The sequence below is a fragment of the Manihot esculenta genome, chromosome 9, assembly GCF_001659605.2.
Source record: "Manihot esculenta cultivar AM560-2 chromosome 9, M.esculenta_v8, whole genome shotgun sequence".
Taxonomy (NCBI): domain Eukaryota; kingdom Viridiplantae; phylum Streptophyta; class Magnoliopsida; order Malpighiales; family Euphorbiaceae; genus Manihot; species Manihot esculenta.
In genome coordinates this window covers 25,899,847-25,917,519 of record NC_035169.2, presented here as the reverse complement: position 1 = coordinate 25,917,519, position 17,673 = coordinate 25,899,847, and the positions used below count along the sequence as shown (strand labels likewise).

The following is a 17,673-nucleotide window of genomic DNA, read 5'->3' as shown; positions in this document are numbered from 1 at the left end:
CATAGTCATAAACGTAATCATGATCCCTCTGTGGGATCTCATCAATGCCCCAATGGGCAATACAACATGAGATGAGTTGGCTTTCATGAACATTATAAAACATTTTTGATCATGTAATAAAAGGGATACCTCATACACAATGTCAAGCACAATATATAATCCTCAATATCAATACACGACTGAAACTGTACTTTTACATAACATAATACATTCATCATGTCCACACTATCTATTACATACACAGGACTTCAATACTCTTATGGATCTCCTGGTCTACCCTGTACCTGCAATCCTGGGGAAAATGGGAGAGGGATGAGCTACTAGAGCCCAGTGAGCAGAATAATAAAACATTTAAATCATATGGATCATGAAATGCATCACATCACAGCTAATCACATCAAGGATGAACCTGTCACCAATAGCCCTCTACATGGTCCAACTGTGCCAGAACGTAGAATGGGTCCTGGTCTTTCCCTTACATATCATAACATAACAGTGTCCAACTGTGCCAGAACGTAGAATGGGTCCTGGTCTTTCCCTTACATAGTGCCAGCGAACGTAGAATGGGTCCCACTGGTCTTACTTTCCGTACCGTACATATCACATCGTCATATCATAGATCGAGGGCTATGGATCATCCAGCATTCATCCACATCAACATTTAAAACGTGCAATGCAACATATTCGTGAATTCTAATGCAAGCAACCTAATTCATCACATGGCATTCATGATGCGTGAAACATGCTGAAAAGTTCATTCTTTGCTTTAAAACATAATAAGTGATTCCACTCACCTCTGGATAGCTCTGACCAGACACTGGGGCAACAGACTCACTGCTGGGGTCCTCGGTTCCTCGGGTCCGAACCTACACAGGTGGACTCAAATGAGGGACCAAACATACCTGAACATAACTCTAAACTATTCCCCAAAAAACCCCCTAAAACATCATGGAATAATCATAGAAAAACATGCAAGAAAGGGCTGGACAGGGCACTTTCGGCGGCAGGTTCGGCGGCCGAAAGTCCCTCCAGAGCCGAAAGTCAGGTAGGTTCGGCGGCACCTTCGGCGGCCAAAACTCCCAGACAGAGGCGAAACTCATGCATGTTCGGCGGCACCTTCGGCGGCCGAAAGTCCCAGACAGAGACGAAAGTCTCCTTTCGAGGGCAAGCTTCGGCAGCCGAAGGCTGCCTCCATAAGCATGTTCGGCGGCCGAAAGTTCCTTCGGCTGCCGAACCTGGTTTCTCCCAGAATGGCAGAAACTCAGCTCCCCTATGCATTTGTGCCTCAAAAACTAACCAATCATGCATAAACCTATTCTACAACATTCCCAAGCATTCACAAGCAAACATACAAGTTCCTAGGGGCATCAAACCATCAAAAACCCCAACTACAACACACAAGCAACTCACATTGCTCAAAAACACACCAAAAACCCATAAACATAACTATGACCTAAACATGCATTCTACTCCATAGATCCACTTAAAACTTGCTTAAAACATGAAATGAGCTTAAGATCAGCTCTTACCTCGTGGAGATCGAGAGAGACGACCTAAACTCGGAGAGGGGAGGGGTTGAGTTCCCTTGAACCTCAAAACTCTAAAACTTTGCTCAAAACTTGAAAATCTTCAAAACAAGATGAAAACTAGTGAAAAACTCGAAAGATCTGAAGGAAAAGACTCAAGATCGGTGAGGGGTGGCGGAGAACTCACCTTGGCCGGAAATGGGGAAAAAGCTCGCCCGTTTTCGGCTAAGGGACCCTTTTATAGTGGCTGGCCAGGCCACGTTCGGGGGCCGAACGTGCCTCCGCATGCATGCCATGTTCGGCGGCCGAACTTGAGGTTCGGCGGCCGAACCTGAAATTTCCTCACTTATGCTTTCGGGGGCCTAAAGCCGCTCCCGAAGGCATGCATGTTCGGCGGCCGAACCTGAGTTTTCCTTCAAAGTTGTTTTTATGCAAAAACTCATTTCCATTTTACTTAAAACCATGAAATACCTTAAAACATTTTATGAAAACATGATTCTACCCTATTAGAGGCTTCCGACATCCGAGATTCCACCGGAAGGTAGGAATTCCGATACCGGAGTCTAGCCGGGTATTACACAGATTCTCGCCTTATGGCCTTGGCATAAAATGCCTTAGTTAGTGGAACTAACACCCAGATTATGAGTCTGATGGATACCCGCTTTGTGATCTTAGCATAAAATGCCTTACTTAGCGGGACTAACACCCAGATTATGAGCATTGTGGATACTTGCCTTATGGCCTTCACGTAAAATGCCTTAGTTAGTGGGTCTAATACCCAGATTATGGGTCTGGCGGATACCCGCCTTGTGACCTTGGTATAAAATGTCTTAGTTAGCGGGACTAATACCTGGATTATGGATCTGGCAGATACCCGCCTTGTAGCCTTGGCATAAAATGCCTTAGTTAGTGGGATTAACACCCAATTTATGAGCATGGCGGATACCCGTCTTGTGGTCTTGGCATAAAATGCCTTAGTTAGCAGGATCAAAACTTGGATTATCAGCCTGACAGATACCCACCTTGTGGCCTTGGCATAAAATGCCTTAATTAGCAAGACTAACACCAGGATTATAAGCTTGGCGGATACCTATTTTGTGGCCTTTGGTTTTTCTTTTGACTCGTCCTCTCTCAACGCTTAGACTTCATCATCCAGCCTTATGTACTTCTGAGCTTTATCCATTAGTTGTTGGTAAGTAGCGGCTGGATTCTTGATTAGAGAATCCATTAACTTAATATTGCACATTCCTTTTTTCAACGCCTCACATGCTATCTCATGATTTAATTCTTCCACTTCTATTGCTTCTGCATTAAACTATGAGATAAAGCTCCTTAAAGACTCGCCCTTTCCTTGGTGGATCTTCTGCAGGTTATAGAAGAGCTTTTTATGAGGTATACAAGTAGTAAATCTGGATTTAAATAACAAAGCGAATTGTGTAAAGTTCTGAATTGAACTTAGGATCAGATGTTGGTACCATTTATGAGCTAAACCTATGAGTGTTGATGGAAACACTCAGTACAACACAAAATTCTTGACATATTGGAGTTGCATTGTTGTTCTAAAGATTGCTAGGTGACTTTTGGGATATGTTGTTCCGTCGTATTTGTCCAAACTTGGAAGTTTGAACTTGGCAGGAAATATCTTCGCCAAGATCTCTTCTGACAAGGGTGAGGCATCATCCAGCCCACAGTATTCCTTTTGCTCCTTCTGATACCTTTGCAAGGCCCCCATATCAACTTTCAGTCGACGTCCTTCAGAGTCTCGTCCTATGACTCCTCTTTCTCCATCTTGGACTGTGTTTGGATTGCCTCTGTCCGAGTCCTTGGGATGCGGATGGAAGCTTTCTCCTTTATCCTATGAGCCATAAAGGAGGCTTCCTCCTGAGTTTTATATTGCTCTAGAGTGACTTATATCCTTTTTATGTACTAAAACATCTGCTCATTATTTAGATTGCTCAAATTAGCTTCATTGATTATTGATGGGGTGTTTTGTCCACTACCAGGAGTGGAAGAGATGATTATGCTCTTATTGGCAACAACTCGTAAATTATCAGCTATTTTAGAGAATGAAAAAGAAAATATATTTCTTTTTGGGGAAGAATGAATGAAAGACCGACTTCTAATCCAATTGAACAGAGAGAATCTAATGGAATATTCTGGCAATGGAACCAAATGATGTGACTAAAACAAAACTATGTTACGATTGGCTAATCTGCTAGAAAGAGAAGGTGGTTGACGCCTACAGCAACCACTTCGACGCTCAAGTCTGTAAACTGAAGGAAAGGGCAAATGTAATGAGATACTTTGACTCAAGAGTAATTGTGTCAGAAAAGCGTACATTGATCTTCATGATCATTATCTTTTATACTATAAGAAAATGGAGTTAATTATCACATCTCCTGAAAATTCGGCTGATGCCGACTTATGGATAAAAATCCTACAATTATAGGTGTAATGGAGATCTGCTGGATTGTATCTGTTAATGGTAATTTTTCGTAAAAGTCTCGCCCTGTAGTTTGAAAGGGTAAATCTTGATAAAGGGCTGGGATCTACGGCTTCCGGATCTTCTTTTTCATCTGTAGGACCGGGTATGATTTGGTCAGACCCTTATCACGTAGTCTATCAATACTTTGAGCGATTATTATACTGTATCATTTTTAAAAAATTACAATAATACACAAAAATTATTTTATTTTTTTTTATTTAATAAAATTAAAATTAGCCACATGTTTTAAAAAAATTGAAATAATGTAAAAGAATTATTTTAACATTTATTTTAAATTTTTTTAAAATTTCTACAAAATTAAAATTAATCACAATTCTAAAGAAAAGTTAAAGATCTCGTGAATAAATTATTATAACTTTTTAATTTTTTTAAAATTAAAATAAAATTAAAATTTTTTATTTTTGATATTAACTTTTTTGTGTGTTTTTATTATTAAAATTGTAGTTTATAAAATTTAGAAATTTTTAGTTTATAAAGTTAATTAGATCTTTTTATTATTTAAAATATAATACCTAAATTTAATTATTTTATTTTTATTTAATTTTTATCTTACTTTTTAATTTATATTTTTAATTGTATTTTTATTATTTTAATAAAATATAAATAGATAAATAATTGTGCAGTTGAAATCTAAATAAAAATTTTTTTTATTTGTATTTTATAATTAATATGACAAATTAATAGTCGATGAGATATGAGACAATTAAATTATTTATAATTATAAACTCAAATAATTAATTTTATGGTGGATGAAATTAATTTAAATTTAAATTTAATTCAAATTAACTATTCAATGCTCTTACATTGGCAGCAACGAAACACTTATAAAAAAATGATTTTTGATCCAATCTCTGATAAGGAAGATAATGATTCTTCTTTCTAGATAAAGTAAAAAAAAAAAAAAGCAGAAATATTGAAAGAAATTATAAAATTAAGTAGGATGACAGTAAATAGTAGAGGAAGAAATGAATAAAAGTCAAACCCAATTTTTGTGGTTTCTATAATTTTAAAAAAAATTATGAATCCGTTTTTATTTTAAAATGATTCCATTATAATATTATTATATTTTTCAAATTAAAATTTTTAATTTTTTAAAAATCATTAGCAGTATTGAATTTTTATATTATTTCATCTTTATAATTATTATTATTATTTCTCTATTTAGTTTTTACTAATTTGTCAGACATCAAATAATTATTTTATTGTAAACTTACTTGTTAAGGGTATTCTGCTGTTTGTTTCCTGGGAATAATTGGTACGTGGGAATGCGCTCAAGATTCCTTGGAAAATTGTCTCCTACATCATTTGTTTTGCAATAAACTTTAATTTTCTTAAAAAATAAAATCTAAGAAAATTAAGGGTTATTTTTCATTCTTCAATTTTTTTTTTTTAATTACTTATAGATTTATGGCATGGCCTGAATTCCTGCTTCATTTCCTGCATCAATTATTATTATTAATAAGAAAAAAAAAACTAATAAATTAATTATTTTTTAACTATCAAATGAATTATATCACAAATAAATCAATCCTAACCCTCTATCAAATTGCTCACTCTATCCTAGGAAACCTAGAGAAAAACTTAAAGCAACCATAAAATAATAAATTTATATTAATTTATTATAAATTTAAAATATAAATATATGAATTTCATATATTTTATATAATAATTAATTATATAAATTTGGGAGAAAAATCTTTCAAAACAGAATAACTAAGGCCTCCAATAAAAAGCAACTGAATAATTTTTAATTAATATGCAAATACAAGTGATGTTATACTGACTTCTTTTTGGTCTTTTGTTACTTTTGAAGAAGTCTTAATTAGCCAACATTTAAAGAACATTTTTTATATAAATTTGTGGAAATAAATAAATAAATAAATAAAAGTGAAATTTATTATTTTCTCCTTAGATTTTATCACTCATTATGAATTTGTCTCTCTATTTTAAGAATTTAATAATTTAATTCTTAATAAATAGTTTAATTAAAATATGAGATTCTTCCATCTATTTTAAAATTAAATTCTATTAGTTAACTTATTATCCATAGTCTAAAAAAAGAGAAAATATTACTATTGACTAAATTATCTTCATGATTAATCATCCTATTTCCCTTTTCACCTTCTCTGTATACATTCATTTCTTTCACTAGATCGAGAGAGAGAAATAAGGAGACTAGAAGAGCACATAAAGATTTTGAAATGAGTAGAACGGTGTATACATGCTACAAAATAAAATGGTGCATTAAGTGCAAAATTATGATGTATATCACAAAAGAATGATCACAACATTTTAGCCTTAAAAGCACTGAGGCCTCCTGTTTTTATTTTTCTCTCTTCCAGCACATTCTTAGTACAAATGTAACAGCTAGACCTCCATGAGCTTTATTTTCTGTTATTAGATTTTTCTGGAATACTTTCAGAATGCTCTTTATAATTGTGTATAAACACATCTTCAGAAGGAATAATACATGGTTTTTATTCCCTCAATTGCCTCTATTGTAATACCCGGCTAGACTCCGGTATCGGAATTCCTACCGTCCGGTGGAATTTCGGATGTCGGGAACTTCTAGAAGGGTAAAGACATGTTTTATAAAATGTTTTCATGAATTTTAATGATTTTAAAGTATGAAACTAAATGAGTTTTTGCATGAAAATAGCATTGGAGGAAAACCCAGGTTCGGCCGCCGAAAGTCAAGTTCGGCCGCCGAACATGCATGCGTTTTGGAGGCACGTTAGGCCCCCGAAAGCATGAGTTAGGGAAGTTCAGGTTCGGCCGCCGAAAGTCAAGTTCGGCCGCCGAACATTTCATGGATGCGGAGGCACATTCGGCCCCCGAACGTGGCCTGGCCAGCCACCTATAAATGGGGCACTTAGCCGAAATGGGCGAGCTTTCTCCCATTTTCGGCCACAGCAAGCTTCCGACCTTCCCTTTGCAAATCTTGTGTTTTTCCTCCAAATCCCCACCATTTTTCTTGAGTTTTAAGCTTGCATTGAAGGTTTTGAGCTTTTAAACCAAGTTTTGGAGCTTTGGGAACTCAGGAGCTCATTTTCGTGGATCTCCAAGTTTAGGTCGTCTCCCTCTCGATCTTCAAGAGGTAAGAGCCGATCTTAAGCTCCTCATGTGTTTTAAGTAAGTTTTAAGTGATTTTATGGGGTAGAATGGCATGTATAGGGTTGTATGAGCTTTTAAGCAAATGTTAGGTTTTATGTTATTTATGAACAATGTGACATGTTTGAGTATGCTTGAAGTGTTGTAGTTGGGGCATTTGATGTTTTGAGGCCCCTAGGACCTTGTATGCATGTTTTAAGTGAGGTATGTGCATGATTGGTGAGTTGGAGGCAAAAATGCACAAAGGAGCCAAGTTTCTGCCCTTTGGCAGAAACCAGGTTCGGCAGCCGAAGGCACTTTCGGCCGCCGAACATGGCTGGGGAGGCAGGCCTTTCGGCTGCCGAAGTTGCCCCCGAAAAGAGACTTTCGTCTCTGTCTGGGACTTTCGGCCGCCGAAGGTGCCGCCGAACCTACCTGAGTTTCGTCTCTGTCCAGGACTTTCGGCCGCCGAAGGTGCCGCCGAAAGTGCCCTGTTCAGCCACTTCATGCATATCTCTATGTGATATTTTCAGGATGTTTTAGGGGGTTTTTGGGGAATGTAATAGAGTTATGCTTATGTATGTTTGGTCCCTCATTGGAGTCCACCTGTGTAGGTTCGGACCCGAGGAACCAAGGACCCCAGCAGTGAACCAGCTGCTACAGAGTTTGTTAGAGTCAGCCAGAGGTGAGTGGAACTAACTTAACCTTTTTAAATTAAGAAATGAAATGCTTTTATCATGCTTCATGCATCATGATCATATTATAGGTTGTTTGCATTAGAATTCACGACTATGCCGCATTGTATTGCTGTGATAGATGATAGTGGATGGACATTAGGATGATTCATTAGCCTTCTATATACGAAGTCCTGTGGTGCCCATAATAGGGCCGGGCAATACGAAGACCTGTGGTGCCCATAATAGGGCCGGGCAATAACTCCGAGTACGAAGTCCTGTGGTGCCCATAATAGGGCCGGGCAATACGAAGTCCTGTGGTGCCCATAATAGGGCCGGGCATGGAGTTGAGGGATTTTTGAATCAGTCCATCCGTGGTGTGATTTTATTGTGCAGTGATGCATTTCATGATAGCATGTTTTAAATATTCTCTTTTATAGTTCTACTCACTGGGCACCTAGCTCACCCCTCTCCCCTAACCCCCAGGTTTGCAGGTACGGGATAGATAGAGAAGGCAAGAAGAAAAAGTCATATGTATGTACTAGTTAGTTTGTGGACATGACAATTGTATTATGATGAGATGTAAAAACATTCAGAATATTATGTAATGAGGTTATTGAGGATAGAGTTGTGCTTGACCATAATGTATTGTTAATCCCTTTTGTATATACATGATCTTATGTTATGATGTTTATGTAAACTAACTCAACACAGGTTGTTTTGCCTTTAAGGCTTGATGAGATCCCACAGAGGGACTATGTTATGTATATGATCAGAGTATGCACAGGTTGAGTTAGTTGATGACAGTATGTATGAAGAAAAGTTTTAATTTTTATGCATGTTGTTGATCATGTATGGGATTATACAGGTTTACAGGTTATATGTCAGGCTTGCTACGGGTCCCGGCGGCCTTAAGTCGACCCGGATCCTAGCGCCGGTAGCGGTCCGGATTCCCGGGGCGTTACAGAATGGTATCAGAGCCCTAGGTTCATATGGTCGGACCTAGAGTGTCGGGCTCATAGATGTTCTAGAAGGTCAAGCACAATAGGAAGGTCATGTCCACTAGGATAGGATGTTGAGTCCTGTCTTGCATGATGATGTGAAATGCCATGACTTTATGCATGTGCATTAATGATATGCTATGCTATGTGATGTATGTGATGAGGGTTCATGTGTGCCCACATGAACCATATGATGCTAATGTTTGCTTGTTATGAGCTGTTTTTCAGAGAATAGGATGAGAGGAACTCGTCGATCTGCGCGATTGACTGGAGTGCCACCTGAGGATGAGGGCACGAGCGCCCGTCCTCCTACATTGCCTAGGGCAATGTCTTGTAGAGCCAACAGAGAAAGAGTGTCAAGGGACCCTAGAAGGTCTTTTGATGTTAGCAGGAGGGGAACGGATAGAGGAGGAAGTTCTTCAGATGTGAGGGAGGTTATGGAAGAGGATCAGAGGAGGGATGGGAACCTGGATGTGAGCATGCAGGAAGAAGGGACAGGGGAGTCTCAGGGAGGCGTTCAGGCCTCGGGGTATGGTTTTCCACCCCATTATCCACCCTTCCCACAGGGTTCAGGGTATCCGATGGGAGGCACATCGGATTACTCCAGCTTTCACCCCTATCCTACCTACATGCCTTATCCACCTTTCTATCCACCCTACACACAATACCCAGCATTCCACCCTCACCCTTCTATCCAAACCCGGCAAACCCCACCTCGGGGAATGCTGCACCTCCACCTCCACCACCTACAGAACCAGCAGCCCCAGTTACTCAACCTCCTAGACCTAGCTCAGTCGATGGGAGCAAGGTAAAGATGACAGATTACCTCAAGCTAGATGCTCCCAAATACAAGTCAGGGGATGACCCCTTTGAGTATCTGAGAGTAGTGAAGACAATAACTGATGAGCTAGGGGCAAGTGACAGCAGGGCCATTCAGATGGCAGGGTTCACTTTAAAGTGCAAGAAGGCACGGGAATGGTTCAAGTGTTATGTGGACCCGAGACTAGACGGTATGACATGGGAAGAATTTGCGAATGAGTTCGCTGGATGGGCTTTTCCAGACAGTTCTAGAGAACTGAAAATGATTGAGTTTGAGCAACTGAGGCAGTCAGAGCACATGAGTGTAGAGGAGTTCACGGATAAATTCTTGGAGCTATTGCCTTTTTCAGGGCAAGCTCTAGATTCAGATACGAAGAAAGCCAAGAAATATGTTATGAAGCTGCATTCCAGGTACTCCTCGTTGGTTCAGTCAGCTGAGAGAGAAAGTTTCCACACTGTGGTGGATATGGCTCGAAGAATGGAGGCAAGTGCTATAGTTGAGGGGTCAGTGAAGCAGTCAGTGACCCAGTCTTCAGGGGTTAAGACCCCAAACAGAGGAGGACCAGGTTTCTCTTCTCAGAGCTCAAGTAAGAAGAGGTGGGATAGCACCACCAAGAAGCCGAAGAAGAATAAGTTTTGGAACAAGTTGAAATCCGGTCTGGGATTTGGCGGTGGCTCGAGCTCAGGCTCAGATGGTACAGAATGCCAGAGATGTGGAAGACCGCACAGGGGAGTGTGTCGAGCTGGGACTAATGCATGTTTCAGATGTGGACAGGAGGGACACATAGCTCGGGATTGTCCTAGAGCGCCTTTTATGGGCCAGCCCCAGCAGACAGCTTCTGGTAGTGTGGCACAGCCAGCAGTTCCAGCCACAACTCAGGGCAGTGGCAGAGGTAGAGGGAGAGGGGTAGCCTCTTCTTCTGGTTCCCGAGGTGAAGGTCCATCAGCTCCAGCCAGGATCTTCACCATGACACAGCAGGAGGCTAACACATCCAACACCGTGGTGTCAGGTAATCTCGTCATTGGGTGTTCTGATGTGTATGCATTAATGGACCCGGGTGCATCTCATTCATTTATTGCTCCGAGAGCCGTTGAGAGGTTAGGTCTGATAGTCTCTGGGTTAGAGTGTCCCCTATGGGTCAGTGGACCCAAGTGTGACCCGTCAGTGGCAGTGTCAGTCTGCCAGTACAGTCTAGTTTTTATTGAGGGAAGATGCCTCTCCGCCGACCTTGTGGTTCTAGATTTGACAGACTTTGACGTCATTCTAGGGATGGATTGGCTATCTACCCATGGTGCTACCTTGGACTGCAGGGACAAGGTAGTCAGGTTCAGAGATCAGAACGGGTCAGAGGTCGTCTTCAGAGGAGACAAGAGGGGCACACCTAGAGGTCTGATATCAGCTCTTCAGGCTCGTAGGTTGCTTAGGAAGGGATGTCAGGGGTACTTAGCTCATGTGAGAGAGCTAGACAGTCAGGTTAGGGAGCCGGCCTCGGTGCCAGTTGTCAGAGAGTTTCAGGATGTCTTTCCTGATGAGCTTCCAGGTTTACCACCTGCTAGGGAGATAGAGTTCGAGATAGAGTTGGTGCCTGGAACTAGACCGATCTCTATCCCTCCCTACAGGATGGCCCCAGCAGAGTTAAAGGAGTTGAAAGAGCAATTGCAAGAGCTGGTAGAAAAGGGTTTCATCCGACAGAGTACCTCACCTTGGGGTGCTCCGGTCTTGTTTGTGAGGAAGAAGGATGGATCCCTTAGACTTTGTATCGACTACAGGCAGTTGAACAAAGTCACTACCAAGAATAGGTACCCATTGCCTAGGATCGATGATCTATTCGACCAGCTAGCCGGAGCGGGTTGTTTCTCCAAAATAGATCTGAGATCGGGGTACCATCAGCTAAGGATAAGGGATGAGGATGTGCCAAAGACGGCTTTCAGGACCAGATATGGGCATTTTGAGTTCCTTGTGATGCCGTTCGGGTTAACTAACACCCCTGCAGCATTCATGGATCTCATGAACAGAGTGTTTAGCCAGTACCTGGATCACTTCGTTATTGTCTTCATAGATGGCATCTTGGTGTATTCCAGGAATGCAGAGGAGCATGCCCCTCATCTGCGGTTGGTCTTGCAGACTTTGAGGGAACATGGCTTGTATGCCAAGTTCTCTAAATGTGAGTTCTGGCTGAGGAGCATTTCGTTCTTGGGGCATGTAGTGTCAGAGAATAGTATTGAGGTAGATCCCAAGAAGACAGAAACCGTGGCTAACTGGCCTAGACTCACTTCAGTGACAGAGATTAGAAGTTTCTTGGGTTTAGCAGGTTACTACAGGAGGTTCATTCAGGACTTCTCAAAGATAGCAGCTCCTCTGACCAGACTAACCAGGAAGAATAAGAAGTTTCTGTGGACCGACCAGTGCGAGGAGAGTTTCGAAGAGCTTAAGAAGAGGTTGACTTCAGCACCAGTGTTAGCTCTGCCATCTAGTGATGAGGACTTTACAGTCTTTTGTGATGCGTCCCGTGTGGGACTGGGTTGTGTACTGATGCAGAATGAGAGGGTGATCGCTTATGCTTCTAGGCAGCTGAAGAAGCATGAGTTGAATTACCCCACACATGACCTTGAGATGGCAGCAGTAATCTTTGCACTCAAGATGTGGAGGCATTACCTCTATGGGGTGAAATGTGAGATCTTTACAGATCATAAGAGCCTGCAGTACATCTTGAGTCAGAGGGATCTGAATCTGAGGCAGAGGAGGTGGGTAGAGCTGCTGAGTGACTATGATTGCAAGATTCAGTATCATCCGGGTAAGGCGAATGTCGTGGCAGACGCCTTAAGCCGGAAGTCACTAGGCAGTCTATCCCACATCACAGCAGAGAGGAGACCAGTGGTGAAGGAGTTCTACAAGCTTATTGAGGAAGGTCTACAGTTGGAGTTGTCTGGTACAGGTGCCTTGGTGGCCCAGATGAGAGTAGCACCCGTGTTTCTGGAGCAGGTGGCTCAGAAACAGCATGAGGACCCGGAGTTAGTGAAGATTGCCAGGACTGTTCAGTCAGACAATAATAGTGAGTTCAGATTCGACAGTAAGGGGATCCTCCGCTATGGGAGCAGACTATGTGTACCAGATGACATTGGGCTAAAAGGAGACATTATGAGAGAGGCTCATAATGCAAGATACAGCATTCACCCCGGAGCCACCAAGATGTATCAAGATTTGAAGAAAGTTTATTGGTGGCCAGCGATGAAGAAAGAAGTGGCACAGTTCGTGTCAGCCTGCGAAGTGTGTCAGAGGGTGAAGCTGGAACATCAGAAGCCGGCTGGAATGCTTAACCCGCTACCTATTCCAGAGTGGAAATGGGAGAATATAGCTATGGACTTCGTAGTGGGGTTACCGGCGACGTCCAACAGATTGGACTCCATATGGGTGATTGTGGACAGACTCACCAAATCTGCTCACTTCATTCCTGTAAGGAGTGGCTACTCTGTGGACAAGTTGGCGCAGGTGTATGTCGATGAGATCGTCAGGCTGCATGGGGTTCCTGTTTCGATAGTGTCAGATAGAGGGCCCCAGTTCACCTCCAGATTTTGGCGGAGTCTGCAGAATGCCATGGGTACTAGGTTGGATTTCAGTACTGCCTTCCACCCCCAGACTGATGGACAGTCAGAAAGGACCATCCAGACTATCGAGGATATGCTCAGAATGTGTGTGCTAGACTTTGGCGGTTCTTGGAGGCAGCATCTACCTTTGGTGGAGTTTGCCTACAATAACAGCCATCATGCTAGCATCGGGATGGCTCCATATGAAGCTTTGTATGGAAGGAAGTGCAGATCACCTGTTTGCTGGGAGGAAGTTGGAGAAAAGGCCTTGGCAGGGCCTGAGTTAGTAGAGATCACCAGCAGGGTAGTACCCATAATCAGAGAGAGAATCAAGACTGCTGCAAGCAGACAGAAGAGCTATGCAGACGTCCGCAGGAGACAGTTAGAGTTTCAGGAGGGGGATCTGGTATTGCTCAAGGTGTCTCCAATGAAGGGAGTGGTTCGCTTCGGGAAGAAGGGTAAACTAGCCCCACGATACATCGGACCCTTTGAAATCTTGCAAAAGATTGGGAATGTGTCGTACAAGCTGGATTTACCTGCTTCGATGGAGAGAATCCATCCGGTTTTCCATGTTTCAATGTTGAGGAAGTTTGTGTCAGATCCGAGCAAGGTTCTTAGTGAGCCTGATGTGGAGGTCCAAGAGGATCTCACCTATGTTGAACAGCCAGTACGGATCATAGACACCCAGATCAGAAAGTTAAGAAACAAGGAAATCCCGATGGTGAAAGTCCTGTGGAACCACCACAACTTGGAAGAATGCACTTGGGAGACACGAGAGTCTATGCTCCAGCAGTACCCTCATCTCTTTTAAGGTTAGATCCCTATGTGTGTTATATTCTTTGCCTTGCTAGGTGTGCTAGTGAGGAACATTCGGGGACGAATGTTCTTAAGGGGGGGAGAATGTAATACCCGGCTAGACTCCGGTATCGGAATTCCTACCGTCCGGTGGAATTTCGGATGTCGGGAACTTCTAGAAGGGTAAAGACATGTTTTATAAAATGTTTTCATGAATTTTAATGATTTTAAAGTATGAAACTAAATGAGTTTTTGCATGAAAATAGCATTGGAGGAAAACCCAGGTTCGGCCGCCGAAAGTCAAGTTCGGCCGCCGAACATGCATGCGTTTTGGAGGCACGTTAGGCCCTCGAAAGCATGAGTTAGGGAAGTTCAGGTTCGGCCGCCGAAAGTCAAGTTCGGCCGCCGAACATTTCATGGATGCGGAGGCACATTCGGCCCCCGAACGTGGCCTGGCCAGCCACCTATAAATGGGGCACTTAGCCGAAATGGGCGAGCTTTCTCCCATTTTCGGCCACAGCAAGCTTCCGACCTTCCCTTTGCAAATCTTGTGTTTTTCCTCCAAATCCCCACCATTTTTCTTGAGTTTTAAGCTTGCATTGAAGGTTTTGAGCTTTTAAACCAAGTTTTGGAGCTTTGGGAACTCAGGAGCTCATTTTCGTGGATCTCCAAGTTTAGGTCGTCTCCCTCTCGATCTTCAAGAGGTAAGAGCTGATCTTAAGCTCCTCATGTGTTTTAAGTAAGTTTTAAGTGATTTTATGGGGTAGAATGGCATGTATAGGGTTGTATGAGTTTTTAAGCAAATGTTAGGTTTTATGTTATTTATGAACAATGTGACATGTTTGAGTATGCTTGAAGTGTTGTAGTTGGGGCATTTGATGTTTTGAGGCCCCTAGGACCTTGTATGCATGTTTTAAGTGAGGTATGTGCATGATTGGTGAGTTGGAGGCAAAAATGCACAAAGGAGCCAAGTTTCTGCCCTTTGGCAGAAACCAGGTTCGGCAGCCGAAGGCACTTTCGGCCGCCGAACATGGCTGGGGAGGCAGGCCTTTCGGCTGCCGAAGTTGCCCCCGAAAAGAGACTTTCGTCTCTGTCTGGGACTTTCGGCCGCCGAAGGTGCCGCCGAACCTACCTGAGTTTCGTCTCTGTCCAGGACTTTCGGCCGCCGAAGGTGCCGCCGAAAGTGCCCTGTTCAGCCACTTCATGCATATCTCTATGTGATATTTTCAGGATGTTTTAGGGGGTTTTTGGGGAATGTAATAGAGTTATGCTTATGTATGTTTGGTCCCTCATTGGAGTCCACCTGTGTAGGTTCGGACCCGAGGAACCAAGGACCCCAGCAGTGAACCAGCTGCTACAGAGTTTGTCAGAGTCAGCCAAAGGTGAGTGGAACTAACTTAACCTTTTTAAATTAAGAAATGAAATGCTTTTATCATGCTTCATGCATCATGATCATATTATAGGTTGTTTGCATTAGAATTCACGACTATGCCGCATTGTATTGCTGTGATAGATGATAGTGGATGGACATTAGGATGATTCATTAGCCTTCTATATACGAAGTCCTGTGGTGCCCATAATAGGGCTGGGCAATACGAAGACCTGTGGTGCCCATAATAGGGCCGGGCAATAACTCCGAGTACGAAGTCCTGTGGTGCCCATAATAGGGCCGGGCAATACGAAGTCCTGTGGTGCCCATAATAGGGCCGGGCATGGAGTTGAGGGATTTTTGAATCAGTCCATCCGTGGTGTGATTTTATTGTGCAGTGATGCATTTCATGATAGCATGTTTTAAATATTCTCTTTTATAGTTCTACTCACTGGGCACCTAGCTCACCCCTCTCCCCTAACCCCCAGGTTTGCAGGTACGGGATAGATAGAGAAGGCAAGAAGAAAAAGTCATATGTATGTACTAGTTAGTTTGTGGACATGACAATTGTATTATGATGAGATGTAAAAACATTCAGAATATTATGTAATGAGGTTATTGAGGATAGAGTTGTGCTTGACCATAATGTATTGTTAATCCCTTTTGTATATACATGATCTTATGTTATGATGTTTATGTAAACTAACTCAACACAGGTTGTTTTGCCTTTAAGGCTTGATGAGATCCCACAGAGGGACTATGTTATGTATATGATCAGAGTATGCACAGGTTGAGTTAGTTGATGACAGTATGTATGAAGAAAAGTTTTAATTTTTATGCATGTTGTTGATCATGTATGGGATTATACAGGTTTACAGGTTATATGTCAGGCTTGCTACGGGTCCCGGCGGCCTTAAGTCGACCCGGATCCTAGCGCCGGTAGCGGTCCGGATTCCCGGGGCGTTACATCTATTCTCTTTTTTTGCATGGTATCAAAGCACCTGTACTATTGATTTTTTTTTCTATTTCCTACTACTCTACCCAAACACTACTAAAATGATTGAGTCAAGTGCTACAAATACAAATACAACTCAGAACAAGGTTCTCGGAGAAATGCTGAATGTGCAGAACTCTGATCAACCTGGAATGATGCTTGTGAGTGCCCCCTTGGGAGTAGATCAATGATGATTGAACTAGGAGCTAAGGACAAACTGGCCTTCATCACTGGAAAATGTAAGATGCCAAATTCAGATGCTGATGATTTAGAAAAATGGCAGAGAATTGATACTATGGTAACTTCCTGGTTGCTCAACTCTCTCACAAAAGAAATAGTAGAAGCTTTTTTATATGTTACATCTGCAAAAGAGTTGTGGGATGAGATTAAGAGTAGATATGGGGAAAGAAATGGCCCCCTTCTTTATCAAATCAAAAGAGAAATAAGCTCTTTTACTCAAAACAATATGTGTGTAATGATTTACTTCACCAAGCTTAAGAAATTATGGGATGAGCTAAACTGCCTTAAATCACTTCCTACATGTACTTATGGTGCAGCTAAATGCATAAATGAAATTGATAATAGGAATAAGTTGATCCAGTTCTTAATGGAGCTAAATGATTTTTATGATCATGTAAGGGACCAAATACTAATCATGGAACCTCTTCCAAGCATTAACAGGGCTCATTCCATGTTCTTGAGTGTTAAGAAGCAAAAAGAAGTACATGGAGGAAGCATGGGTGAACTTAATGTAGCAATGGCAGTAAAGATAGCAAGAGACACTGCAAGCAAGCCAAGGAAAAAGGAATTCTACGAGAAGGAGAAGGATGGCAGGTTTCGTACTCATTGTAACAACTCAAGACACACAAAGGAGATATGTTTTAAAATCTATGAGTATCCTGAATGGTTTACTGATCTCAAAATGAAGAAAGGATAGGAGAAAGTATATGCAACACTTCAAAATGAGATACCACTAGACTTTGAATCAATGACACCACTTCTAGAAGGATGGAACACAGGCATTATAAACATGATATGTCAAGAAATCATCAAGTTCATGAAGAACCAGAATACTCATAAGACAGTCGGATGCGTGGGAATTACAGTCTATGCATGTAATAGCACAAATTACTACTTTCTAGATAATAATAAAATAGGTAAAGTAACTTGGATTTTGGACATAAGAGCCACATCACACATGTGCTATGTTTTAAGCCTATTTACTGATGTTACCACACCTCACCATCCTATTTCAGTTTCTTTACTGGATGGTAGTACTCTACCTGTTAAACACATAGGTATAGTAGTGCTCAA

At 41.8% G+C, this 17,673-nt stretch overlaps 1 protein-coding gene across 1 annotated transcript; it reads left to right on the top strand.

Annotated features, from left to right (window-relative positions):
* Positions 1-16,546: 16,546 nt before the first annotated feature.
* Positions 16,547-17,296, top strand: LOC110623274. Its single transcript, XM_021768197.1, has one exon. The coding sequence runs from the start codon at positions 16,547-16,549 to the stop codon at positions 17,294-17,296; it is 750 nt and encodes a 249-aa protein (XP_021623889.1).
* The last annotated feature ends 377 nt before the right edge of the window (positions 17,297-17,673 follow it).

Coding starts and splice junctions, on each gene's coding strand:
- LOC110623274 (XM_021768197.1), top strand. CDS start 16,547: ATGATGATTGAACTAGGAGCTAAGGACAAACTGGCCTTCATCACTGGA.